This window comes from Coccidioides posadasii, chromosome 3, assembly GCF_018416015.2.
Source record: "Coccidioides posadasii str. Silveira chromosome 3, complete sequence".
Lineage (NCBI taxonomy): Eukaryota > Fungi > Ascomycota > Eurotiomycetes > Onygenales > Onygenaceae > Coccidioides > Coccidioides posadasii.
Window position 1 is genome coordinate 3,021,109 of NC_089409.1, and position 26,036 is coordinate 3,047,144.

Sequence of the window (26,036 nt, forward strand, 5' to 3'; positions counted from 1 at the left end):
TGTGTAGCATTGCTAAGTGCACAAAGCTCGACGGTAAAAGGCTCGTGAATGTAAGGATATGGACTGCCCTTGAGATGGACGTCGTTTGGAGGGGGCCTAAGTACTCTGGATTGGGAAGCTAGGTTAGAGTTCACCGCTACAACCAGAAGCTGAAATCCCCCGATCAAAAGGAAGAGATCGAGGCTTGGATGCAGAACAGTGGGCCTGGGGGAAACACTGACACTCAAGTCGATCCAATGCTTCAAACGAAGACCGCGGACAGTCAATGGGGGTTGGGAGGAAGTGTAGACCGCACGGAGGCGATCTGGCGGGAAGGCGTCACTTGGACGAGGATGGTGTTGAGGGTTCCGCAGCTCAATCGGGGTTATCTCAAACCCTGTTTGAGAGTGACAACTGATACATGCTTGATCTGGGCGAGGAAGAGAGGCGGGACTGGAAGTTTTGCGGGTGGAAAGGCATGCCCAGAGAATGATTGTTCAAACGAAAAGGCTAATCCTAGCCTCTGGGAAATGTCAGGGATGATGACCGCCTCAGGGGCCCAAACAACGAACACAGCCAATGGATATCATTCTACACCGTCACAAAGTTCTTACCGCATATCACTTTTTCGAGGAAGACTGGCTCCAAGAAAAATAATGCACGTTTGTCCTCACCTCTAGCTTTCTCTACGTTCTTTGAGTGGTGTTGTCACTTTGCTGTCTTGTGTGCTAACTGCTCCTTCGACTCCTTTGAGCTGGGCGCCTCGGGGGAGAAAAGGGGGCAATAAAGGAGCTTTCCCACAAAGCTGCGTTAACAGCTAGGCCATGATTCACTGTTATATCCAGGTGAAAACCGCAGGCAAAAGATTTGCTTGGGCCAACACCGCTAGGCGGGCATCCAATTTCGAATGGTGGTTGCCAAGGGCGCTCAGCTTCCCCTATTACTACCAAGGCCCGGGCGCATCCACCCAAGATGTGATAGTACGGAGCATCGCGAAAGAAAACCTGCAAAACCACTCAGCTTTCCGCCTTCACTACGCCTGGCGTTCAGAATTTCCCTCTTGTCTCTCCACACGTGCAAGAAAATCTGGGTGGTTGGTTGGCTGCCTGGCAGGACGATCCGACAAATGAATGAACCGCGCTTGCACTGCCACTGCCAATACTCCCGGTTCCGCCCAAGCGGATGCCCAAGAAACAAGGCATTTCCGGGACAAAGAAAGGAGGGAAAAAAAAAAAAAAAGGAAGAGGGCAAAAGACTTTGGTAGCACAAAGATGGCCCATTAGAACATGATTCGTGCATTCCAAGTCCGATCCTCCAAGCCTTTCCTTGCCCGAAGACAAGTCGATAATATGGTAAAACAAGGTAGCTCCTTTGTGGTGGCCCAGCTGTTTCAGCGTTATAGCCTTTCTGACAACCGTCACAGTTCCCGAACGAAGGTTGGTCGCAGCGGGCATTAAGCTTCCATCGTGAGGAACTTTGACCCATCAAAGGCGTTCAATCCCGACCCGCGAGAAATTGTCTAGAACCCCGAGTATTGGTGGGTTTTTAACACAGTCCAACTATGATTGGTGTTCCGTTCGTCGTGGCGGCAAAATCGACTTTCGGCAGACTTTCGAGTGGAAACTTAAATAAGATGGAGTGGGCAACGCACAACCCCGACTGCTGGTTGCAATACCGATGCCGATCCCTGCCAAGTCTTGAATGGGCGTTAGAGGCAACGCCAAGGAGCAAAAGTCAAAGTTGAGCTCACGGAAGCTGGCTCCGTCCGAACGCAAGCTGAAACTGTTTCCAATCACCAACCGCACACTTCGTTGACCCAGTACAAGGCATCTCGAAACAGCAAGCCAGCACAGAGGGCTATTAACAACTGCACTATCAGATGCCCAAATATTGGGAAGGCAGGTAGCTTAGCGTTTGTTTGACTCTGGTACATTCACCCGGACGATCGCCAAGAAAACTAATATATGTCCGGGGTGCTTTGTACGGAGGACTCTGTAACCACCGGAAATGTCCAATTGAGGTTGGAAAGGTATGAACTCCTCCCGTATTCTGCAAGACATCGATCCCGTCCGTCTTTGGCGCCTGGCAAAATGTGAAATTCAGGTTTGTCGCGCAGGTCGCTTTGCTAAATGGGGCAAAATACTTCTTATACTCCGTAGATCTGCAGACAAGCCACTGGCTCCTTGATTTACATGCCGCAGAGAAAGTTGTGCTTATCATCTGAAGGCGCTGTTTTATGCCACGCTGGATAAGAGGACATGCCACAAAACAATACGGAATACTCTCTAGAAAACATTATTCGAACGAGAAAGAATCCATGTGGGCAGAGAAACGCTTTTGCGCCGACCCCATATTCCAGTTACCAGTATGTCGTCGGCTTCCGAGTCGATAACCAACTGTACGGAGTAGTGTTTGAACTCCCTATTTCTGACATTTGAGTGGGGTGGACTTAAAACTATTTTTTATGTCATTGAGGGTTGTTGCACAAAATTCACAGCCTCCTTGGACGTAGAGTGGGTGCACCAAGCACCATCATTTGATGCCCCGGGGAGTACTCCGTACCCAAATGTAAATGTATCACATGAAGAATGGAACTGATCGCCATACCCGATGATTGTTGTTTTCCACTGTCACCTTCATGCCGAATCCGCTGTCTATTTCCCAGAAAAACATTATTGTTCGCGAGAGTATAGGTGGACACAGTCACCAGAGCAAAGGCCTAGAAAAGAAAATGCTATACAAAGAAAACCAATCCCAGAACATTCCAAATCCCATTTCTTGACACAGCCTAACTAGCCCTTTTTCCAGTGTTGAGTAAGACCAACAGCATCTTCCTCGATAGGCTTAATCTTCCAAATATCAAGCGTTGCGTTTCGCGGAAGTTTCTTCTTTAATTTAGGGTCCTTTAAGGTCATAATAGCCATACTAGACATAGCCAAAGCGCGGACTAGCTCGCGCATTCGGCCCGCCGACACAAAGCATTCAGTTAGAGTCTGTGACCCGGCAATCGCGATTGAAAGACTCATGCACTGGGCAAGAATTTCACGACCAATGGTGCATCCAGCGAGATAAAGAGAATTGTGATACATGAGGATAATTTCCGGGAGGTATGCAGTCCGTATCAAGTCAAATTCGGCGGCTTCCTCCTCTATTAACTGTTAGTCTCTTTATCCCTTCTTGTATATGAGAAGTATCTATCAATGCTTACCATTTAATGGCCGACAAAGCCAATCCTGACAAAGAGGATTGACGTTCTCTGTAACGTCGTCGATGGCCTGCTGCAACATTTGCTGGAATTCTCTTTTTCGCTCCGGATTAGAGAGCCTGTAAGAAAGTCAATAACATGGCTCCCTCCAGGGAATATATTCCCTTAGAAACTCACTCAAGGTACTCATCACTAAGGTTACCCCAGCGTTCCATGGCATCCAATGTGCTGATGAGTAATTCCAGGTCTTCCACGGTCCGTGCATGTATACATAACTGTTCAGCAACTGTCTTGCCTGAGCTCATCGAAGAAAGGCGCTGTCGATGATAAGCTGCTGACTTGAGGGGACTTTTTGAGCGACCAGCTTTGACGGGACTGGCAGGTCGATTATCGGCCGATTGATTGATGTGAGAATCGGCATTGGCATCAACTTTCAGAGCTATTAGATTGAACTCTGGAGGAACCGGGATTTGCGAGAACTGTATGCGTTTCCACAGCTCACGCGCAGTCGCGAGCTGCGTACGCCCTAGGAACGAGATATACCATTAGTCGTAGCCCCTCGAATAGCACATGTGATTTAGCCTTACTGAGGAATCGTTTGTACAAGTAGGCGATGTTCACGCATAAAGTTGGCCATTCAGTGCCAACAAAACGGTACCACTCCATACAGCGGATTAATCGTTCATGCCTTAGAGGCACATCTCGACCAATAATGTCCTTGTTCAGGGCAGAAATCGATCCAGGCTTTTGTTCAGTTACGAATTTTCCCGCGATCTTGATAGGTTTCTTAACATCAATATCCGTTCCAGCGAGAGCCCACTGCCATTGGCAGCTCAAAACACCGGAAACATTAATTCCGAAGGCTCTCATCCTCTGTAGCAAAACTTGTCGTTCTCCTTCGCCCAGTACATTGATCAGGACTATCCCGAGGGTGGCTTGACCCATAGTCTCCGGCAATAGAGATGCATAGAGAGGTATCAGGTCCATCTTATCTTTTTCTCGGAGAACTTCCACATATTTGATCACATTAAGACCATACTGGTCCAGGAGGTGAGATTCAACACGGAAAATTCCAACGAAGCTCAACAGTAAATATAGATGAGCAATAATGCGCAGCGAAGATTCATTGTCAGGGGCAGTTAACAGAGGGTCTTGTGTCATGCCAGGGGGTGGTTGCAATGGTAGTAAACTCGGCCCGTTGATATGCTCCACGTACTTCGATTTCGCGATTGCGTGGTTATAAAAGAAGTAATCGTAATTCTGGCTTAAAATTGCTGCCTGAATCTGGCGGTAGAAGTTTTTTGACTCCTCTGCAAACCGCTCATCTTTTCTAATGTTGGATAGAAAATAACGGATGCCATCATGATTGGGAGGTTCGATATTAACAAGGACTTTCGTGTTGGAGGGAAGACCGAGTTTCCGAAGAAACTGCTTGCAAAAGTCGCTGTATCGGCTAAGAACCATATGGTTGTAGAAGACGTAAAGAAAATCATCCCAACTCTGGCATACCGCGTACGCTGGCTTGGTTTCACCACAAAGTAACGCATAGACGGCCCTTTCATATCTATCGACATGGGGATCACTAGCCAGAACGGAACACGCAGACTTCCAAGATTGCTGAGACCGGCAGCTCATCATTCGGGAAAGGCCAGTATCAGGGAGGCTAGTAGACTTTGAATTTGGGTGCAAGCTAGCGCCAAAAACGCTAATGGCTCTCCAGCTTTCAAGGCGTTCTTGAGACCAAGCCCGAATTTCACTCCAACTCCGGCCTGACCTTAGCATCTTCCAACAGGTCAGCCACGCTGCTTGTTCATGAACCTGATCCTGTTTCTGTAGCCCCAATCCCTGCCGAATAATTGCATCAGGGTCCAGTTGCGTGATTAAAGGTGCTTGCCGCTCTGATCCTAGCAGTGACGACGTCACGCGAGAGTCCTCTGGATCCAACGGCTGGGGCCAAGATCGTAAACGTTTTGCGCCTTTAATGGTTTCTTTTGTGTAGAGCCAACCATGAGCCCATAACCCTTGGTCACGGTCGGTGTCCTTGTCCAATTCGGAGACAACAGAATCTCGTCCGTTCGCCGACCTTGCGGTCTTCTCAAGCCATTGTAGGACGATAACACACTCACGGGCAAAAAGATCGGTTTCAAGGAAATTTTCCCAGACTTCTTGGTCGGAAGAGTACCTATGGAGAGACTGTAAAGCGGTTTCTTGGCATTGTTCTGCCCGCTCTCGTGTCTCGGGATCGGCGATCAAAAGGAGCTGGGATAGTAAATCCCAAGTCTCCGCCTCACGCTGCCAGCGCGCTATCTGTTCCTCGACCTCGTCCGCTACATTCTCGCTTTCCTTTTCTTCTTGGGTCGATCTCTTTGGCTTTTGAGATCGGTCGGCTTTCGAGAGGTCGCGGGCATTGTTTTCAGCTATAGATTGGTAGGTTTTGACCAATTTGCACGCTTCGCGGAATGCTCTAGGTTCATGGGGGGTAGGAGACTGTCGTCGAAACTGATCTAGGTTATGCGCAAATGATTCGATTTGCTTGAGGACGCGCTCGGCCATATCTTGCAGTGGGTGTAGAGCCTGCTTAATGTCGGAGCTGAGTAGATTCGAGGGAGTAAATGCCGGAGACCGCGATGTATGGCCTAATAAATTACAGATACCAGCTAATGAGAAAATGACAAGATCCAGATCTCCCCCGGGGGGGGGAGGGAAGAAGGGGGGATGTCAAACCTTCTATCCTGGCTTTCCAGTTGGGATACGGCTCTTCAATCGAGTGAGTCCCATTGGTCCCGCCATACTCACTAGGAAGCTCTTCAGCTTCTTCTTCGTTTTCGTGAGAATCTCTCACACTTTCTTCCTCCTCAGCTTCATCCTCTTCGCCATTTTCGAACCTCATTTCGCGGTCCTCATCCTCGTCATAATCTTCCTCTTCCTCGATTTCGTCCTCCTCGTCGTCTTCGTCCCCTTCGCTTATCTCTTCGTCATCTTCGTTCATAGGCACCTCTTTATCCTGGACCTCTCCATCGCTATCGTCATCTATTTCGATGATTTCCGCGTCGTGAGGAATCATGGACGAGCCCTGAAACTTGTCAGCAAAGGTCCGGAAGCATATAGGGCTCGTTTGGGGACTTACATTAGATAGCACCGAGTCTCGGCCATCCCTCAAAGAATGCGAAAAGGCCGCCATGGCAAACAACCCGCAAGCCCAGTGTTAACAATTGCAGTTGAACATATCCATCCTCTGCACTGAAGCTTTGTTTCTCCAAAATAAACTGAGCTTCAACCTCTGCGACAGGAAAATAGACACTAGCCCCAAATAGGTTTAGTGTCTTGATGGCCAACCGCCATAAAATCTCTTCTCGCGGACACCGCAATCCTTCTTTTCCCTCTTCTTCATTTCAATGTCATTTTAGGTGATCATTAGAGTCTCGGTGCAGAGTTATTCAATGTCTGCTCAGGTTCCTAAGAACCTCTTGCGCGCTCACGATCGCCTTAGAGCGAGCACAGTGGTCAGTAAAAGTCCTTGTCCGAACTTTTGAGTCATGAACTGGGATACAAATATCATTGTGACAGTCCTTAGTGCTGCAACTTTGCTTTGCAGTATGGAATACACACTTCGGAGTTCTGTGTAGATTAATATATACAACATCCCCTCCTTCATGCTATCATATCACCGGGAAAATTGTGTGGTCATACGCTCCTAAATCATCCGTCCCGAACTTGCGTTCGCCAATCTCGGAACTCATCAACTACATCAATCCGTACTGTTGTAATTTCAGCTTGAGTAAGTCTGGCCTGGGGCAGCTTGGAGTCCTAGCGTCACGGCCATTCTCCTGATAAAACAAATCGCAGCATTTATACAGAGCAATAATCTGATCACGACACCTTTCCTCCTGATAAGAATTTTTTGTTAAGCAGTCTACCAAGGCAGTTAGCTTGCGACATTTGGAGTGCAGTCTAAAGAAAACATCACCTTGTATAGCGCACTACCTAGAAGTCAGCAGCAGTCGCTCTAAGGAATCTTGAAGGAGATAGAAGCGCACTACGGAGTACATACCGCAAATGAATGACATGGCTGACTTGAAGTAGGTATTGGCTTGGGTTTCTTCGCATCGCACAGTCAGCCGTGCCCTTTTCAAAAGCCCTACAATGGATGTCAGAAATCTTACCATGGTGCCTGCGTTGATGATTATAAGCAAATCGATAAGATTTCTTTGTTATCTGAGGCTCCTTGCAGCATTCCAATGTCTTCTTCGCCGCAGATGAGCAACACATCACGCCTGTCGGCTTTTCATCATCCGCAAAATAATTTTTCCGTCGCCACCTATATAAGGCTGTCTGCGGGGCGACTTGAGATGCGTCTTCTCACTTCTCCTCTCGTATCATTGCATCCTACATCTGCCATCTAGTTTTCGTGAAACCGCTTTATCAGCGTCCTATAGGCGACTCATAATCCTCCACTAATACCATTTTCCCTTCAAAATGGATCCTCAGGTCGATGAAGCCCCCCAACACCTGAATATCAAGGTCACGGACAACAACAATGAAGTTTTCTTCAAAATCAAGAGAACTACGCAGCTGAAAAAGTTGATGGACGCCTTTTGTGAGCGGCAGGGCCGCCAGCTCACAACAGTTCGCTTCCTCTTTGATGGCACCAGGGTTAGACCAGAGGATTCCCCAGACACCGTAAGTCCGCATTCGAGCATAGCCGCAATACACGTCGTTTTTTTACGCGTATTCTTGTTATGAGATGCTAAATGGCTGCCTGCAGCTCGACATGCAAGATGGTGACACTCTAGAAGTGCACCAAGAGCAGATTGGTGGCTGATGGGCCAGAACACTTTTACGATAATGAAGTTCGTATCTCCGGATCTACCATTCCACATCCCTTTGAGCGATCTTTCTAACGTAAACCTATGTATTCATAGGTTCCTCTATTTTACTTTCCACTACATTCGAAAAAGCCCACATTTTGTACCAATACACTTGACGACAAATTTCTCTGGTCGAACCTTGCTTGTTTCTGATTTTCCTGGAGTTAAGAAGCGGGTCCTTTTTCGATTTTATTTGCGTTGGAGAGACGCACATGTTTGCAGAATCCAAATCTTCCTTATGGACGGGTTCGGATTTGGTGGCTACATTTTGAAAAGTGAGAGAACTTGAGTAAGGAAACGCTTTACTATCACGATTCATAGTCCTCCAACGCACACAATACCATGAGGGATTCGGATAAACAAGATCAATTATATCATCTCAATGTGTCCCCAAAACTGTTCTTGAGTTTCTCCATGGCTATAAATCCAACAGTGTAGATATCCAAGTTACATCAACCATTTTTTCCAAGTCTCCATATGTTTCGACCGCCTGCCAGCATGTAATTCCAAAGTCCCCTAGCAAAAGGCCCGCTCAAAGGCCGGAAGTGGAAATCATTTCCCTGCATTGGGTATGTCAAGGCGGGCGGCCAGATCGGGGTCGCAAACGCTATTCTTACGACTCCCAAACAGCCTGTTTGGCTTTCTCCTCGTCTTCGCGCCTCTGCCTCGCAAGCTCCCGTTCGCGCTCGCGTTTTCTCCTCTCGTTCTCCAACATGGCGCGATCATAAGCCTTCTGCTCCTCTGTCCTCTTCGCGCGCACACCCAGAGCGCTGCTTATTATTCGACTTGCGACGGCAGTCTGCTTTTCTGGTCGTCTCCGCGGGGAGTCTGAGTCTGGGTTGCGCGGATCCGGAGAGCTCCATTGGGGTGTCGATGAGGCCGCGAAGGAAGGGACATCGCTATGATACGCCTGTCCTTGTGGCGACGACGTGGCGTTGGTCGCCTTCTCATCCTTTTCGTCCTCTGAAGGCTCTGAGGACACCGACTCGTCTTCCCAGGAGTCCGCCACCTTGGATTTCGACTTGCGCTTAGGTTTCTGGGGGTGAGCTGCGCCGGAATTAAGCGTAGAACCTATTTTTTCTCGTTTGCTTGTTAGGATTTAGATCGGAGAAGAGATGGTCTCGGAGGCGCTCCGATGGCATCATGGGGGAGTGTCGAACTACCTTCGGGAGCCATCCTTCAGAAATAGAGCAACTGCAGACAGCCCACAATGTAGCCAAACGTCAGCAGTCGATTAACCAGCTTGGTAGCCGTGAAATTCTAGGGAAGTAAGTAGGTGCTCCTATATCGTTGGGTAACAGTGTACGTCAGTTTTCAGGTACATGGTAGTCGAACTTTTGCATCATAGTTACAAAGTGATGGAGTGTTGATTCCAACCTCCCCACCATTGCGTGGATACAGGTAACATTTTTGCTCTGTGGAACATCACTCTGGTCAAGGTGGATTCCCAACCAGACGACCTACTCTTAAGCCCCAGCTAAAGACCTATGATAGTTCTGCTGCTATTACCGAATCATTGTCTAGCATGCGCTTCTGACCACAAAGTAACTACAGTCCGAATAGGCCCAATGAACACTTTCACGGGTGTGGCTTTGGATTTAACTCACGTTTCACTCCCTTGCAAGTCAAAGGCAGCCGGAGTTTGCAGCTCTCTTACGGAATGTGCCCGAATAATCCGAAGAGCGTGGCTGGAGGAGGGGTGATACTCATGCGACGATGCTGCTGTAACTACTCCGCACGTAAGAGTCTCTATTCTGGACTGGGCCTACAATTGGATGGGGAGCTAGCCTGAGATCACGTTCCTCGGGACGGAACCATCGTAGTGAACATTCAAATCTCGACGACGGCTGAGGAATCAAGCGCCGAGTTATTTATATCCTATGCAGCTCTCCCGGTCGGCCGTTTCCATGGCACCTCTGGTGTGTAGATGCTAAGATGCGTCTCGAAACATGTTGCACTGGCCGCTCAAGTCTCGGAGTTCCACCAACTTAACTCGTCAAAAAACTACCTCGGAACGAAGATAATGACGTTGACCGGGAGATTCCGAGACTCGGCAATCTTGTTCCTCGAACTTTGGGGGAAGGTTTCACCCAGAGCTCCAATTTCGAGACGCTATTTAGAGACGTACTTTGTCAACTGTCGGCCAAGAGGCGTCAAAAGGCCTCGGATGCAGGCATGGGATTGGTCTTCATCCCTCACACTGAGCTATCGCGAGGGTTAGTGTGGAGAAGAATGCCTCCACTTCTCACCTGTTCGCAAGGTTAAGGCCCGGGAATCTTGAGCGTGCTCAACTGTCCTTCGTTTAGCCGCAAGCGATTTTGGATTGCCGAAGTAGTTGGCTATATAATATATAATCATCTCACTGAACATGCTGGAGTGCAAGTCAACTCTTGTTACCGTCCTAGTTCTTGGAGGTTCGCATTCCTTTTAAGTCTTTCTCTTGACTTGTAAGAGTGACGGGCGAAAGTCAAGCCCGTGCTGTCATTCGGCTCATCGGCTGGACCTTGCAATGGCTGGGGTTCCTCGGTTCAACGCCATTAGACCCTCTTGTTTGCATCTGACACCTACAAATCGCTACCATTCTCGGTTTGTTACGGCAAAGAACTCGAATGCAGGCTTTTCTACTACTTCAAGGCTTCAGAGTTATGAAGATACGTTGAAAAATCTTAAAATCGGCGCTGACACAAAGGTATTATTCCAAGGATTCACTGGTACGCACACCTACCTCTTCCTTTATAAAGAAATATATCCAAAACCAAATAATAAGATGGTTTGTGTGGATGCATGAATCTAAATAAGAGTGTACTGATTGCTGCAAATAGGTAAACAGGTAGAAAGGCCCTCCTCCCAGAGCTTGACGGCTCTAAAAGAGTGGAACAAGGCATCTGAAGCAATTGAATATAGGCAACTGCCAATGTGAAAGAATCATTGCAATGGGGGACAAAGATTGTAGGAGGAGTTAAGCCCGGAGTTGAAGGCGAGCATCTAGGACTGCCTGTATTCCCGTCTGTTCGAGTGGTAGGTCTGGGATAACTGCAATTATCATGAGAAGTGGAAGGATTCTTACCGCTCGAGGGAGAACAGGCACAGGAAAAAGCGAGACCGGATGCGACCGCGGTTTACGTGCCTGGCAATCAAACAGCGGCGGCCATTGAGGAGGCGATAGAAGCTGAAATACCCCTGGTGGTCGCAGTCGCAGAACACGTACCGATCCATGACATACTCAGGGTTGGTTTATAGATCCTCTCCTTGAGGGTTGTGCCCTTTGAGTAACAGATGTGTAGATTCACTCCATACTTCGAACGCAATCGAAAACTCGACTCGTTGGTGCGAATTGCCCGGGTATTATTTCCGCCATTGGAAAGTGTCGCATCGGGTTCCAGCCACTGCCCTGTTTCTCGTCCGGCCATGTGGGCATCGTTGCTAAGTCAGGGACTCTCAGTTATGAGACCGTGGCCTCAACAACGCGGGCTGGTTTAGGCCAGAGCCTTTGCATTGGGATGGGCGGCGACGTGCTCGCGGGAACAGATTTTGTGGATGCACTCAAGGTCTTTGAACATGACGATGATACGCATGGTATAATAATCGTTGGAGAAATCGGCGGTACTGCTGAAATGGATGCTGCGGAATGGATCAAAGATTATCGTAGAAGGACTGCAAATCCCAAGTACGAGCCCCCAGCTGATATTGATGTTTTCTAAACTAACCCCTCGAGATAGGCCCATTATGGGTTTGGTTGGAGGCATCGAAGCTCCTCATGGCCGAATCATGGGCCACGCGGGCGCATGGACGGCACCAGGGGAGCCTGATGCACAAATGAAAATCAAAGCGTTGCAGGATGCCGGGGCTGTAATTGTAGACCACCCCGAGAAATTCGGGGAGGGCATGAAAACCTTGCTGGGCAACTCTGCTAAGCGACCAGTATTTGAAGTAAGCTTTGAAGATCATGGAACCAAGACATTGAGCGCTTACACAGAGACAACCTGCAGGATTTTACCCCGAGGATAGCCCGACAGCAGCGAGGCGTCCATACGTTAAGACGACCCCAAATTCTCCGCAGTAGTAGTATTTCCGCGCAGCGCCGAAGTCTTTATCTTCAACAATCCGACTCCTTTGTTCTTCTCAAGGAAAGGAACATTCCTGTTCGTGAATCAAACGAACCGGGTGCCTTTTTCCTCGGCGCTTCAATTGACCGCACTGCACATTCCCCAAGTTTTATTGCTTCTCCTACCATAGACGCAAAAAGATATATCGAATCTGCGAAGATATTTCCATTTGAGTATGGGAAGAGAGAATTCTCCGCTAATAGCGCTGAAATTCAGGCAATAGCTGCCCATGTCGGGCTTGCTGAACCTGTCCAAAAATCGCTATCGACGCTGCTGGAAGCGTTAACGGATATATTTATGACCAAGGAAGCTTTCTCACTGGAAACGAAAGTTGCTGTTTCCAGTGGTGGCGTTTTGGAAGTCCAAGGAGCGCGATTTGGGTTTGATGATGCTGCATATAGAAGTGCAAAGAGGCAAGAGGATATCCATAAATTGAGGAACAAGGAACTAGAAGTTCCAGAAGAAGTGGAGGCCGAGAAGGATGGAATTGTTTATGTTAGGTAAGTTTACCATGCCCCAGTTCTGACGACTTGGCTAATACGTTCGGTGTCCCAAGGCTTGAAGGCGAAGGAACAATTGGTACTCTCGGTAAGCCTGGAGATCAGTCGTGATACGTTTTAAGTAATTAGCAGCTTATATTTCCTGCAGTGAATGGAGCTGGACTTGCTATGAACACCGTCGATGCCCTCACCATTCGTGGTGGACACTGTGCAAACTTCCTCGATACAGGCGGCAAAGCCACCTCAGAGACAGTAAAGTCGGCGTTTAAAATTATTCTCTCAGACCCGCGAGTCAAAGCCATTTTTGTGAACATATTCGGCGGCTTAACTAGGTCTGAGATGATCGCCGAGGGCATAATCATGGCCTTCCGAGATTTGGGTATGAAAGTGCCTGTCGTCGTCCGGTTGCGTGGGACGAATGAGGAACTTGGTCAGAAAATGGTAAATGGGCCCTCCATCACACCCATCCTGCTAAGTGCATCCTGTGTTCGAGTTGATGCTGACGACTTGGATGTTGATTGCAGATTGCCGAAAGTAAACTTCCGCTCCATGCTTTTGATTCCTTCGAGGAAGCCGCGGCGAAAGTGATCAGCCTTTCGCACTCGTAATATCTAGCAGCCAACCGTTACCGGGCTCAATACACGATCCATGAGCGCGTATATAAACTACTAGTTGATCCGGGGCACCATCTTGTTTAGTTCCAGCCCAATGTTGGGAATGATGAATGTGCGGTTGATGAGTCTGTTTTCCACCTTTCTATACCCGAGAGGAGCGCTGTATGTAATGGAAATATGTATATACATAGCAAGCAACCTTGAAATGCGACTACTGTCATACTGAGCGAGATTCCCTTATCCATGACATTTCTTTGTCCTTTGCACGGAGAGGGTCATGTCAACAGGGTTACGGAGTACTACGCTGCTTTAATAATAACCAAAAAAAAAAAAAAAGGAAAATTTGCGAGGGACGTGGGACTCGAACCCACAATCTTAGCTTGAGCTAGCCTAGTGACTGGACAGCCAATCAAGTAGGAGAGCTACGCATTACCCTTCTGCCAGCCCCTCTTTTGCACTGCAGTTAACCAAGTCGGCCAACTGGCCACTGAGGATTGCCCTTTCGTAGCATTTTGGATCACTTGACGACAGTGAAGCCACACTCTCACCGCCATTTGTCTATCTGGTAACCTTAGCAGGGTCAACAAAGAGTGAATAGATGAACAGGCTTATTTTCTATACAAACAAAGATTAAGCAGACATATCCTAGCTGAGTTCATCCTTGAGCTATCATGTTTTGTGTCTTTTGGAAAGCATACTGAGTACAAAGCACAGCAAATTAGACATCCCTTTTCCCGGCAGGTCGGACAACTGAATACTTTTCCTGCTAGTAATTACTCCGTTGTTGTCGGGACTTTAGGTATAGCATCGAGATTCGACTGGCTTCTCTCCTCGTAAACCCTATGCTTTTAGGCAGCGTATTTCCCCTTTTCAAATCAAAGAGCGCTGGCTGGCCTTTCTGGATTAGTTATCGGTCCATCTCTGGACGGGATCCCAACTTGCTGAACCTCGGCAACTCCGCTGCTCAGAGATCGCGAGCCAATCAAATCGTATGCATCCTGCGGCCAACCCGAATACGGTTGCGGTTGGACCATTGGAATTTTTGTTCCTGGATCGAAGGCTCCTCTCTGACCCGGGATTCTCCCAACGGGAGTCGAGATCTTTTGGCCACAAAGGTAAGGGCGAAAGTGCGTGAGTGGGCTCCCACTCCAGAAGCCCATCATGACGATCTTCCGGAGCCCTTATCTCGTTGTCCGGAGGGGCGCAGCTTCCACTCTTTTGATCACCGGGCACCTGGCGCCTTTATCGGTGGCACTGGCTCAACAGGGTCCATTATTCCTTCGCTTCACTTCTCAACACATTGGCCCAAGGAGCAACAGATACTATTCTTCTGGTGAGCGCAACTGTGCTTACCCGGCCCCAGAGGGGACATAATTGCCTGTTCCTGCGTGTGTTCTGTTTTCTTTCCGGCTGGCTGACTTTTGGGATATATCTAGGTCAGACACTTCCCTCATCTCCTAGCCCTCCATCATTCAAGAAAAGATCCATTTTTCGCCGCCTATTAGGATTCTCTGCAATTGCAGTTTTGTCATTTGTTATTGGAACTACGGCGAATTCAAAACTATTCAGCATGCATTCCACTGTCACTCAGATACTCTCGGATGAGGCAAAGTCCGATCCCTATAAGGCAGAGGACGAGTTTGCGAGAGAAGTGGATGAGCACATTAATTCACACCCGCTCACGCAATCAATGCGTGAAAACCCACTCTTTAAAGAGTCAAGACCACACCTACAGATTCCAGTGGAGATGAGATCACACAGCCTCACAGGAGGAACACTGACGGGGCCAAACAAGATTGTTGTGCCGCCATATGTATGGAATGAAGAGGGAGGTAAGAGCATGGTGTCGATGTTCTACCTTGGTGCCGACGTATCTGGACACCCCGGGATCGTCCACGGGGGGCTACTAGCTACCATGCTGGACGAAGGACTTGCTAGATGTTGTTTTCCGTCCCTTCCAAATAAGATCGGCGTTACCGCGAACCTGAATATCGACTACCGTCGCCCAGCCCCTGCTGGATCCTTCTTTGTTCTCCGGGCGAAGACCACGAAAGTGGAGGGAAGAAAGGCTTGGGTTGAGGGCTGGATTGAGACACTCCCAGACGATGGAACCGACCCAACTATCCTTGTCGAAGCCAAAGCCTTATTTGTGGAGCCAAAAAATGCAGCGGTATGTCTTTCTATACTAAGTGTTTTGTCTATTTCTATGCTAACCTGGGAACATAGATTCTCCCCCGCTTGTATCGCGCTGAGTGACCTTTTTCATTCATCCTAGATCGCATTGTTAGAGTCTGTTTCAATTTGGAGCGTGTTTAGCATTTCAAACTGAGCGGCGTGTGTGGATAATACCTAGTTAGTTTTGGATACCAGTATAGAGAGTATTTGGTCCCCGGACAGGTGCATACACAGGTTGATGCCCAGTTTGGAAAACAGTGGCACGGATTGACAGGATTCTAGCGACATCAAGATATAGATTCTCGTACTCCATACAGAGTACTGAGCGCTACATACATAGTACATTTAATAGACGTCCCTTTTGCCCATGCACGGTACCGCATATATGTACTATTGCATGTCTGTATGTATGTACAGTACATACATCACATGCATGCATGCATAGATATATCCTTTATACGGTCAAACATTGTTAAGAGGAGGAATCATCCTCTTATCGACTGCTCACCGAGATCTCTTAACATCATCCTAGTGTTCAGCGTCTTTTGCACTTACGTAGCGCAGCGTGAGCCCCAAAACGTGTGGGGGGAACTCCACCGACCAATCACGCGGAAGCAACGACCACATCGCAGCTCCGACCCCAAACAGCTTGCTCTCGACAGCCCGAGGACAAAGTGCAAGAAGGGATAAAAGTACATGCCTTGGGCAGGATCAGGATCATATCACATCTTAGCATCTCAGTTGACGCCCCATGTTTGTGTTAAGGTGATATCATCATAATTTCCTTCCGTCCTGTTTTTATTTCCCCTCCTAGGTTCGAGCCATGTCTAAACAGACCAAATACATCCTCCTTTCCCTCCCAAGCTCCATCGTACCATCCCACCATCGCGACGATGCCCTCGAGGCCATTACAAAAACAATCTCTCCAGATAACGGGACAGTGATTCCTTTTCCAATTCCGGAATTCAAAATCGGCACCCTAGATGCGCTGGTGCAACAGGCGGATGAGTTGTCAAGAGTCGAGGCGGCCTGTAGAGCTGTCGTGGGGAAAGTTGGAGATGCGCTGAGGAGCGTGCTCGAAGGCGACGAGGAGCAAATAGCGCGGATGCGGACGGTTAATGATAGTATGAGAGATTCCGGATTACTTTGAACCTGGAAGTTGGCTCCTGGGTTCGAGGTGGGTGGTTGTGTCTAACGGTGTGTACGCAGAGCCCGTGGATCATTACTTGCGGACTTTTTCGTGGAACAAGGTCAAGTACCGCGCTGATAAACCATTGTCCGAGCTCATCGATTTGTTGCAAAAGGTAAGATGGCCCTGAAGCGAAGGATCCTCAGCGCTTAAGGCTGACGTTTGCTCGACTCTATAGGAAACTGCGAGCATTGATAGCGATGTAAGGGCCAAGTTTACGCAGTATAATCAAGTCAAGTCGAGCCTAGCTACACTACAACGAAAACAAACGTATGTGCGCAGAGAATGTTTACGGGAAAATTATGCGTAGCTGATTCATGGGGCATGCAGAGGAAATCTAGCCACCAGATCGCTCACAGGGGTGGTAGACCCGCGCCAACTCGTTCAGAATTCCGAATACCTAGAAACACATCTTGTGGCTGTCCCCTTACGGGACACCAAGGATTTTCTTCGCTCCTATGAAACGTTATCACCCATGGTTGTACCTCGGTCAGCCTCACGCGTTGCATCAGATAATGAGTTCACTCTATACGGTGTGACAACGTTTAAGAAGCATAGTCTCGAATTCATTCACAGATGCCGCGAACATAAATGGACACCCAGAGAGTATAAATACGTTGAAGGCGGGGAAGAGGAGGAGCGAAGGCAAGTTGAACAAGTCGGTGCCGACTCCAAGAGATTGTGGGGAGAGGTGTTGCGGCTCGGGAGAACGGCGTGGAGCGAAGTCGTTATGGCCTGGATGCACGTCCTCGTCCTCAGGGTATTTGTTGAAACGGTTTTGAGATATGGGTTGCCCCTGGATTTTGTTTCCGCACTGATCAAGGTATGGCACGCTTTTTCGCTCTCATCCTTGAGTCCTCATTTCGTGTTATCATCCTTTGGATTAGTATGTTGAAACTAATATGTCTGGACTTCTAGACGACTGCAAAGAATGCGCGAAAAGCAAAGGGTCTTCTAGACGACTCATATTCCTACCTAGGCGGAAACGCTTTTATCCGTGACAAAAAGGGCCGCGTCCGAAAGGATGATTCGGATATGCAGCATCTGGCTGGCGGTGAAGGCGGCGCCGAGTATACTGCCTATGTGTATTATGAGTTTGAGATTGAGTAGACGGTTGAGGATGCTTATATACCTCGATTTTGGCTTTTTCTTTCATTTTTGTGCGGGCTAAGCTCTTTATTGGCTTTCGTGTACTCATTGCTTACAGTGTTGAATCCTAGGGATTAATATATCATTGTGGGAATCAGGGAACGCAATAAAAATAATTGTCGTCAACCTTTGGCCGTGCATTTCTATACAGATGTGTCTATCATAACAGGACAAAATAAAGGAAAAACAAAGGCTTAGTTCTTTGGCTCAGGCTTGGGTGGAAGGTAGCCTTTCTCATCCAAGTATGCGACAATCTGTTCCACAGCTTGTCTCACGGGGATATCAACATTGCGAACATGGACCTCCGGCTTCAATGGCTCTTCATATGGGGCGCTGATTCCGGTGAAGTCCTTGATCACACCAGCTCTGGCCTTCTTGTACAGGCCCTTTGGATCTCTCTGCTCGGCAACCTCGACGGGAACGTCAATGAAGACTTCGACGAACGGTAGGCTGTCATCTCCTTCAGCCTGAGCTTCGTGCAGAGCCCGCGCCGTATCGCGGTCCTTTCGGTATGGAGAGATAAACGATGTGATGGCGACGGTGCTGCTATCGGCGAAGAGCTTGGCGACCTCTGCTATGCGTCGGATGTTCTCGTTGCGGTCTGATTCGCTGAAACCGAGATCCTTGTTGAGACCGAAGCGGATGTTGTCTCCATCGAGGCGGTAGGCTGCTACCCCGCGCTCGGAAATGAGATAATGTTCGAGGTCGACGGCGACGGTGGATTTGCCGGAGGCAGAAAGACCGGTAAGCCAGATGGTGAGACCACGCTGTCCTCGGAGTTTGGTGCGCTCAGCGCGGGTAAAGGCAGCTGCGTGGAATGTGATGTTCCTGGCGGGAAGTGAGCAATTACGTGGAGTGGAAAAGAATAGAGTCTACTTGAGGTCTTCGTATTGCGGAAAACATTGACTGCGGGGATACTTACGTCGCCATTGTGGTTGATTTTTTGAAAAAATGGAGTGATGGGTGAAAGAACGCTGGCTCTGAGGGGTATCTCTCTGGTTTTTAATCCAGACAATCGACTACAGCAAGTCCCGCAAGATCGCCCTTTTTAGTCGGAAGTCCTTGCGATAATGAGACAGGCCTGACTGCAAGGAGATGTTACTGAAGATGTTTGAGCAGGGGTACGGTGGGAAAGTGTCAACAGGGGGGTTTCGGTGATCGACCAAGACAATGCAACCAAAAATACGGAGTACGGGGCATATAAATCAGCGCCTGATGCTCAGGAAGAAAACAGAGTCCATTGTGAAGGATGAATTTATCTTCCCCCCCCTCCAACAGCTCCTATTCTCACATGTGCAATCTGAGCACAGCATGGGATGAAATGACGTGATTGCAAACCGGCAAGTCCACGGCAAAATCCCGCCAAGCCGGACTTTCTGGTCGGTGTGCCTCCGCTTGTGCTCGGGGCGGATTAATATAATATCCGTAGACCCAAGAAACGCAAATCCAACGTCAATCCATGCACGTCTCATCACAGGCCAAAACGAATCTGGGGAATGGCTCAGATCATCCCTGCTGGGCGTGATACGGCTTCGGTCCATTGCCGCGCGAAAACGAGGGGCTGTCGCTCGCATCTGCTCCCCTTATCGGGCCGAAGCGATTCCCCTTTCGGTTGTGGGATTGATTACCAACAAAAGAGTCTAGATCGATGCTGTCTACCTGGCCTTGTTGTCCCTTGCTCCACACGTACTGCAAATCTGGGCATTGAGGGGACCTCGCATGAATGTTTTGCTATGATCCTGGTCCAGGGTAGTGCAGTAATCTTAATCAGTCCATCGATTGCTTGATTGCGTGGGTGTGAGGGAATGTAGTATTCAATTGGAGATGCTGCGAGCCACCTTGGGGGCGGCGTGTTTGAGCCTCTCTGGCTTCTGGTATGGCTGTTTGACTGGGAGCACACATCTACTTTCCACTATTATGCTGTGGTCAGTCAAGCGGGAACTTCCAGAAGATCGCGACAAGAGTCTTGAATGCCTGCATTCCACCTTTATTCCAACTCCCTACGGAGTACGGTGTTCAAGAATGCTAAACAATTTCCAATACATGTTTCGTATGGTGCATGTAGTCCAAGTTGCAATTTCAACCATGTCCATAGTATGAGGTCTTATATAATTATTATCGCAGCTTTCTTTGGTTTCATTTCATGCTATCGTTTTATCCCTGCTATCTGATCGCCAAGATGACTGCCACGGGGTTTGCGAAGGTACTGCTCCGGATACCGAGTACTCTTGCATATAAATGCGAACCTGTGGCTCCTCTCCTGTGTTTCTCTGTTTGCCTTCTGTTATGCGACCCCTGCTGTTTCTAACTGCATTTGATGAAGGCATGATGAAAGTTGAGGTTTCGTACCAGAGGCACAGCACACAACTTCTCTGCCGACACAAAAGCCAAAGCGATGATTCCTACTAGCGTCATACAGCCAGTGAGCCTAGAGATGTAGCACGATACATAGGTTTATACCGGTAATTAGAAGATAAGTACCATTTCAGCGTCCAGAGGAGAGCTTCTTAGGTACGCCATAGCATTTGTTCCGCCCAAGCTTCAGTCTGTGACAAACCTCTCTACTTTTAGGAAGGTTGAAAATACATCATGCGCCACAACTCTACTCAAGTAGCTGCTTGGGGGCCCTGAGTGTTCTTAGTCTACCCTCAACTGGGCTGGCAGCTTGGAATATTGCTAGAAGGGAATATCGCATCTTCTTATGGCATCACTGCCGGCTACCTCTAGAAATACAGACAGTGACCCTTTCATCTTGTCTCTTGTCAATCCACAATAGTACAATATAGAATGACTGGGCATAGTGCGACTTAGGAATAACTGTCATCACTGGTATTGCCGTCCACATTTTGTTTGCTGCCTTTTGCCTAAAACCACGCGTTAAATATTTACCACCTGGTTAGATACCAAGCGCACCTTTCACAGGCTGAAAGTCTAACCGTTCCACTCCTTTTCTTTTCTTCAATGGCCTCGATTTACACTGGATGGTGCCGTCCCAATGCCTTCGATCTCATCAACCCAAGGTAGAGGGAAACGAGATCTCGTAAAGTCTGTTATCCAAGGCGGGGCTTGCCGTAATAGCGTGGGAGCAATAACTGCTTATTCAGAGACGATGCTTATCGACACGTGTTCATCAGGTTAAGACTGCGTGCCAGTAGCGTTGGGTATACCCTTTTTGTTGCCGAAAGTCGGGTATTACAAGTGACGCTATAATTACTGCCATTAGCCACCGGATTAACATAAGTGATATAGCCTCAGAGGTGCGTTTTCCGCCTTTTACACGAGCTCTTAGAGCTGTTGAACGCTATTATTGGTAAGTATATGCGTTTTGATCCGTGGTTCTACTCAGAAGCGTTAGATATTTACTCTAGATGCAATTGTCGAACCCGAAAATGTACCCCAGCGCAATCCATAGTGATCTAGCCCTTCGACCTTCCATACCTCTATTATGAATAGAATTTTATGCCCAGTCTTTCTGTCTTCTATACGCAACTGTATTTGTCGAGAACAACAGATTTAGCACATATAACATCCGGCGCTTAGAAGGTATCATTTCACATATCTGCTACCGAACTGCTTTTTCTCGTTGCCTCTGCAAAGTCAAGATTATATGAGTAAGAGGGGGTGGGGGTTGGGGGTTGGGGGTTGAGGCCAGGAATAGTGAATCGTGCTCCGTCATTCAACCGCTCACGCTTTCAAGCAAACGCACTGGATATAAAACTTGGAAAGGGTACATTATATGTACAGTACAAGGCGATAGAAAAGGAAGAAAGGAAGTCTTCTCATGAGTTTTAACCTCTATAAAATTTGGTCTCAACCCACGGCATCGGAGTAACGGTCGCCTTCCTCAGCTTCTTTCTAACCAGAACTCCAACCTCGGTCCCCTTCTTGTGTAGGCCTTGTTTAATATAGCCCATTGCAATATTGGTACCGTTTAGGGATGGACTGGGCAAACCGGACGTGATGATACCGATATGCGTATCAGGATAGTTTATATCAACGATAGGGCTACCTTCGCGAGCAGGAGCACCGGCTTCGATGGTGAGGCCAACCCGTCGTTCTTTTAATGTTTTAGCAGGAGAGGCGAGTTGTGGAAGGATCACGGAGGAGCCATTGAAGGATGATAGCGGTGAAGATGGGTCTCGGCGATCTTTACCAACCACCCAGCCTAATCCAGCCACGGGGGGTGTCTGTTTTGTGGTGATATCATGTCCATAGAGACACATTCCGGCCTCGAGGCGGAGGGAATCACGCGCCGCCAACCCAGCAAGGCGAACCTCAGGGTTGGAAAGCAGTAGTTCGGCAACACGACGTGGAAGATGAGGGTCATGGTCCGTGGGGATTGAAATTTCGAATCCGTCTTCGCCGGTATATCCAGTTCGCGAGATCAAAAGGCGAGCAGGTGTATGAGAGCCATCAGGGAAGTCTAGGTGTAATTGCCGGCATTGACCGAAGTGGAGAGTGGTGAGATCTCCCTCCACAGACGCCTCTCCTTGTGTAACAAGTGATTGCAGTACAGCTGCACTTGATGGCCCCTGCAAAGCCAAAAGCGCTCTATTATCCAAAATTGACCAGTGAATAACAGAGGCACGAGTTGACGGGTCATGGGTCTGCCTGAATGCTTCGATTTCATTCGTCAAGAACTCCAGGTCCTCCTTCCGTCTACCAGCGTTTGTAACGAAGTAAAATGACTCGGGCCCAAGACGAGTGATAACAGTATCGTCGACAATACCGCCAGTCTCCTGGTCCAGAAGACAGGATAATGTCGAATGGTTATCTTTCAAGCTATCGAGGGATGAGGGAGTGATTTTCATGAGAAGGTCTCGCGCTCCAGGCCCAATGAGATGATGCTGGACCCTGTTGACGGTAGTAATTACTTAGCAATCCATCAATTGATAGAGGCTGAGAGACTGGGGTTGCCTGTGAATACAAGTATGACTTACATGTGGCTCACGTCAAACAAACTCGCATGTGTTCTTGTCCAGTGATGGCTTTCAAGATGGCTCTGGTCCGCATACTGCAATGGCATGGAATACCCAGCAAAAGGTACCATTTTAGCCTTATGTTCCACATGCAGGTCATATAGCTCCGTCTTGTTCAGCGCAGATTTCGAAGCAGTGGAAGAGGCAAATCGTTTGCCCAGTCTGGCTGAGGGATCGGCATTGGCAATGAATGATCTGGGATAAGCGAAAGTTCTGGCTGAGATGTCATGAATTCCTCTCTGAGAAGCACAATGGAAGCGCAGTTGGGAGCCGCATCCGAATGAGCTTGAAGCTTTCCAGGTCTGGGATGACAAACCGAGGGCATTGGCCCTTTTCAGAATGGAGTTCCTCATGGCAGGCTTCATGGCGAACAGAGACGACTGCCAGACAATGAAGTTGCAGCGTCGTTTCACAGCAAAAGACCGCCTTGTCCTTCGAAGTTCGCTTCCCCACGTGGACCGGCTGTCGGTCGAGTCGACTGCCTTTGTCAGCACTGATAGCAGCGGCTATTGCCGGTGTTATCTTATCAATCTACCCACCAGCTTCGCCAGTTTGATGCTGCAAAACAGACGCCACGATTGAATAATTTACGGCTCTCAAACATCGAGTATGCCATTCCTAGCTATTTTTAAAAACAATCTAATATTATCGCACTACTGAGTAGTGCTAGCCACAATTAGTTCGGGAACCCAGATAGAAATGCGTTCTCCAAACCATCGGCTCTTTCTTCTAGCTAGTATGCTCACGACGGAGATTATGGAGTATATCTGTCCATAAGTCACCGACAGCAGCGATTAAGAACATTAAAGCACTGGAAAAGCAAAAAAACTGCATAGTATTCCGGGCAACTACAACCCGGTGTCCTCACAGCTGAACGCACTGCCAACATTGCCTTTCTCATAATTAAGGATCACGCTACGGATTGAGGCCTGTTGAGAGAACGTTAGTGTCCTAATTTGGTTTTGAGATTTGGGGCGCACTACGACGCTGGAAGGAAGCTACTCACATAGGTACCGGGCCCTAAGAAGAACAGTCCAATCCCAATGAGAATCCAGCTGAAAGCGTAACCGATCCAACCTTGTGTGTTTCGAGAGGCATTCGGCCGTTTCGATTCCTCTGCAGTTTGGATTCGAATATACGCCATTCCCCAAAAAATGAATCCGAAAAGAGAGTCGAACAGAGAGCTCATAATGGACAGTAAATCAGCAAAGAATGGAATGACTTCCGCAATGACGAAAGCAAATATCCATGTGACAGCCAGTATACCCGCCCACGAGAGCCATCCGACAACGGTATGGTTGCCTTTGTGGCATGTGCCTTCGAATAACCGAAAGAAGATAAACCTGGCTGAGATGGACGAGTACAGAACTCCCAGAAAGAGTAAAGTGGGGACCATCAAGGAGAATGTAATGCCCTTAGCACCTGCGCTACTCAGCGTCGCAAAAGCTGGAGAGGTTGTGTACTGGCCGTTGTACACGTAGATTATTGAACCCACGAGGCTGAAGAGAACAACTTCCGCAAAAGTAACCGCCAATAATGCTTTGTAGAAATCTTTTGGGTTGTTCATTTCCGCAATAAAGCTCGGGAGCGTAATTTGCCCAATGAAAGTATAGCTTATATTCAAAAATGCGCCCATGGCAGCAACAAACGTCGTTCCTTGTGCCGGAAATAGCGAGAAGCGTGGTTCGCCGCCAAGCTTAGTTCCATCGGGCCCAACATGGTCAGGATCTGAGTTGTATCTTGCGGGTTGCGGTTGTTGAGCCGCAAATATTGTTAGCAGCAGTACCGACAAGAAGGTAAAAAAGGCAGAAAAACCGCCAAGTTTTGCGAGCGAATTGAACGTCCTCGGAAGTGAGCAGGCAAAAGAGATGACTGCTGTCACAGCCGCAAATGCAACCGTGCATCTACTGTGGTTTGTCATGGTATTCAGATACTGGGCACCAACGAGACAATGCAGTCCCTGACGATCCGAAATCAGTATCGAGACAGGTCAAGGGTTGTATGTCAGGGATCAGTACCTGAATGAAGGTATTATTTAAGAGAAACATAATGGCTGTGATATACCAAGCTGCTTTTGAATTCCAGAAGAGTTGCTGGCCTATGTCGCAGACATCCCGTACAGTAGGATGGCGTAAACAATATTGCCTATTGCAGGGTTAGCCTCCATTCCTCGTGCGAGCCCTCTAAATGCGGAGTCTAGGTCTCACCAGATTATGATCGAAGTATATAAGACAATCAGGGCGATTACAGCCGTCAAAATCAAGCCTGGTATCAGCCCTAGAACAGCATATGAATAGGGAAATGAGACGATTGCCAGGCAAATGTATTCTGAGAAAAGAAGACCTGCCGTCTACACAATATAGGATGGTTAGCGATGAAGGAGCTGCAATATGACAGGAGGTTTAGCGGACCTTTTGCCAGCTGCAGGTGCGGTACTTGATGGAGTTTCCTGCTTCCATTTCCACCTGGAATGTCACAGATACATTGCATTCAGACTCCGCTTCAACGTTGCATGATTTAAATATGCTCCAGCGTTGGCGTGCATCAAAATCTCTCAAACTGGCAGCCTGCAACCCAGTTTTCTCGACGTCCAGCTGTTGCTGGGTATAAGGGCGTTTGGACCTGAAATACAACCAGATCTCCATTTTATGAGCCTGACCAAACCCTTCCAAAGAAGGGTGAAATGGTTTGTAATGATATTATAGGTGGCCGGTGACATAAAAGTTTCCGTTCCTAAAAGAAATACGCCGCTTCCGGTGTCTCATCAAGGAATCAAATAAAACCAAATTGATAACATGGGAAGACAAGCCAGGCGATAGGAGACAGAAAAGGCGCTGGTGTCCTGTAGAGAACCTTTAGAAACAGCTCCTTGTCCGGAAAGCTCGGGCGATGGTTTAATATGCAAAGGAAGTAGAGATTGACCATGCGGCAAGAGCTTCACGTGCGGAGAAGAAGTCTGGAAGCAATGAAGCATTGCCGCACGTCGATCTGTGTTTGACGGATGGTTCCGACCTATCTTTCATGGAGCATTTAGATCTTTCTCCATATATTGAGTCAATCAACGGGTCAGGATGCGGGAAAGGCTATCCTACACGTGCAGCTCACCGTACGCCGCCACATAGGTACCTAGTATGTACGGAGCCTGCGCACAGATACTACTATGCTTCCTGTCCACATTTCCCAAGGTAAACATAACTGGGCAAGCGAAGGTTAGGAGAAAGGACAATCCATTCCGCATGATACTTCCAGCTTGTCCGGTCCTGCGAGGGTGA

The 26,036-nt window shown here is 48.3% G+C and overlaps 10 protein-coding genes and 1 non-coding gene across 11 annotated transcripts; 4 read left to right on the forward strand and 7 right to left on the reverse strand.

Annotated features, from left to right (window-relative positions):
* Positions 1–2,771: 2,771 nt before the first annotated feature.
* NUP84_1 (Nucleoporin nup84) lies at positions 2,772–3,489 on the reverse strand (the record flags this gene model as incomplete). Its single annotated transcript, XM_066125028.1, has 3 exons — positions 2,772–3,127; positions 3,188–3,303; positions 3,362–3,489. The coding sequence occupies 3 exons, from the start codon at positions 3,487–3,489 to the stop codon at positions 2,772–2,774; spliced, it is 600 nt and encodes a 199-aa protein (XP_065981109.1).
* A 193-nt stretch (positions 3,490–3,682) lies between these two features.
* Positions 3,683–6,424, reverse strand: NUP84_2 (Nucleoporin nup84; the record flags this gene model as incomplete). The annotated part of the gene is made up of 3 exons (XM_066125029.1): positions 6,312–6,424; positions 5,909–6,257; positions 3,683–5,820 (listed from the first exon to the last, which is right to left on the reverse strand). Exons 1-3 carry the CDS (start codon positions 6,363–6,365, stop codon positions 3,683–3,685), a joined length of 2,541 nt encoding a protein of 846 aa, XP_065981110.1. The 5' UTR covers positions 6,366–6,424.
* Positions 6,425–7,660: 1,236 nt separating this feature from the next.
* D8B26_005901 (uncharacterized protein) lies at positions 7,661–8,006 on the forward strand (the record flags this gene model as incomplete). The annotated part of the gene is made up of 2 exons (XM_003070073.1): positions 7,661–7,864; positions 7,950–8,006. The coding sequence occupies 2 exons, from the start codon at positions 7,661–7,663 to the stop codon at positions 8,004–8,006; spliced, it is 261 nt and encodes an 86-aa protein (XP_003070119.1).
* Positions 8,007–8,631: 625 nt separating this feature from the next.
* Positions 8,632–9,301, reverse strand: D8B26_005902 (uncharacterized protein). Its single transcript, XM_003070072.2, has 2 exons — positions 9,216–9,301; positions 8,632–9,123 (listed from the first exon to the last, which is right to left on the reverse strand). The coding sequence occupies exons 1-2, from the start codon at positions 9,226–9,228 to the stop codon at positions 8,666–8,668; spliced, it is 471 nt and encodes a 156-aa protein (XP_003070118.2). The 5' UTR covers positions 9,229–9,301; the 3' UTR covers positions 8,632–8,665.
* A 1,260-nt stretch (positions 9,302–10,561) lies between these two features.
* Positions 10,562–13,504, forward strand: D8B26_005903 (uncharacterized protein; the record flags this gene model as incomplete). Its single annotated transcript, XM_066125030.1, has 10 exons — positions 10,562–10,763; positions 10,875–10,882; positions 10,957–11,070; positions 11,137–11,280; positions 11,337–11,719; positions 11,772–11,982; positions 12,042–12,658; positions 12,715–12,746; positions 12,807–13,099; positions 13,183–13,504. 10 exons carry the CDS (start codon positions 10,562–10,564, stop codon positions 13,264–13,266), a joined length of 2,088 nt encoding a protein of 695 aa, XP_065981111.1. The 3' UTR covers positions 13,267–13,504.
* A 114-nt stretch (positions 13,505–13,618) lies between these two features.
* Positions 13,619–13,722, reverse strand: D8B26_005904. The gene has a single exon. It is a non-coding gene; the product is annotated as a tRNA-Arg (tRNA).
* A 621-nt stretch (positions 13,723–14,343) lies between these two features.
* D8B26_005905 (uncharacterized protein) lies at positions 14,344–15,781 on the forward strand. The gene is made up of 3 exons (XM_003070070.2): positions 14,344–14,605; positions 14,709–15,442; positions 15,499–15,781. Exons 1-3 carry the CDS (start codon positions 14,434–14,436, stop codon positions 15,526–15,528), a joined length of 936 nt encoding a protein of 311 aa, XP_003070116.1. The 5' UTR covers positions 14,344–14,433; the 3' UTR covers positions 15,529–15,781.
* Positions 15,782–16,108: 327 nt separating this feature from the next.
* Positions 16,109–17,746, forward strand: VMA5 (Vacuolar ATP synthase subunit C; the record flags this gene model as incomplete). The annotated part of the gene is made up of 5 exons (XM_003070069.2): positions 16,109–16,571; positions 16,657–16,751; positions 16,815–16,906; positions 16,967–17,459; positions 17,555–17,746. The coding sequence occupies exons 1-5, from the start codon at positions 16,271–16,273 to the stop codon at positions 17,744–17,746; spliced, it is 1,173 nt and encodes a 390-aa protein (XP_003070115.2). The 5' UTR covers positions 16,109–16,270.
* Positions 17,747–17,976: 230 nt separating this feature from the next.
* MET14 (Adenylyl-sulfate kinase) lies at positions 17,977–19,055 on the reverse strand. Its single transcript, XM_003070068.2, has 2 exons — positions 18,708–19,055; positions 17,977–18,613 (listed from the first exon to the last, which is right to left on the reverse strand). Exons 1-2 carry the CDS (start codon positions 18,713–18,715, stop codon positions 17,980–17,982), a joined length of 642 nt encoding a protein of 213 aa, XP_003070114.1. The 5' UTR covers positions 18,716–19,055; the 3' UTR covers positions 17,977–17,979.
* Positions 19,056–21,168: 2,113 nt separating this feature from the next.
* GCV1 (Aminomethyltransferase, mitochondrial) lies at positions 21,169–23,198 on the reverse strand. The gene is made up of 2 exons (XM_003070067.2): positions 22,726–23,198; positions 21,169–22,639 (listed from the first exon to the last, which is right to left on the reverse strand). Exons 1-2 carry the CDS (start codon positions 23,127–23,129, stop codon positions 21,574–21,576), a joined length of 1,470 nt encoding a protein of 489 aa, XP_003070113.2. The 5' UTR covers positions 23,130–23,198; the 3' UTR covers positions 21,169–21,573.
* A 414-nt stretch (positions 23,199–23,612) lies between these two features.
* Positions 23,613–25,409, reverse strand: D8B26_005909 (uncharacterized protein; the record flags this gene model as incomplete). Its single annotated transcript, XM_066125031.1, has 5 exons — positions 23,613–23,693; positions 23,771–24,724; positions 24,783–24,909; positions 24,972–25,114; positions 25,176–25,409. The coding sequence occupies 5 exons, from the start codon at positions 25,407–25,409 to the stop codon at positions 23,613–23,615; spliced, it is 1,539 nt and encodes a 512-aa protein (XP_065981112.1).
* Between the last annotated feature and the right edge of the window lie 627 nt (positions 25,410–26,036).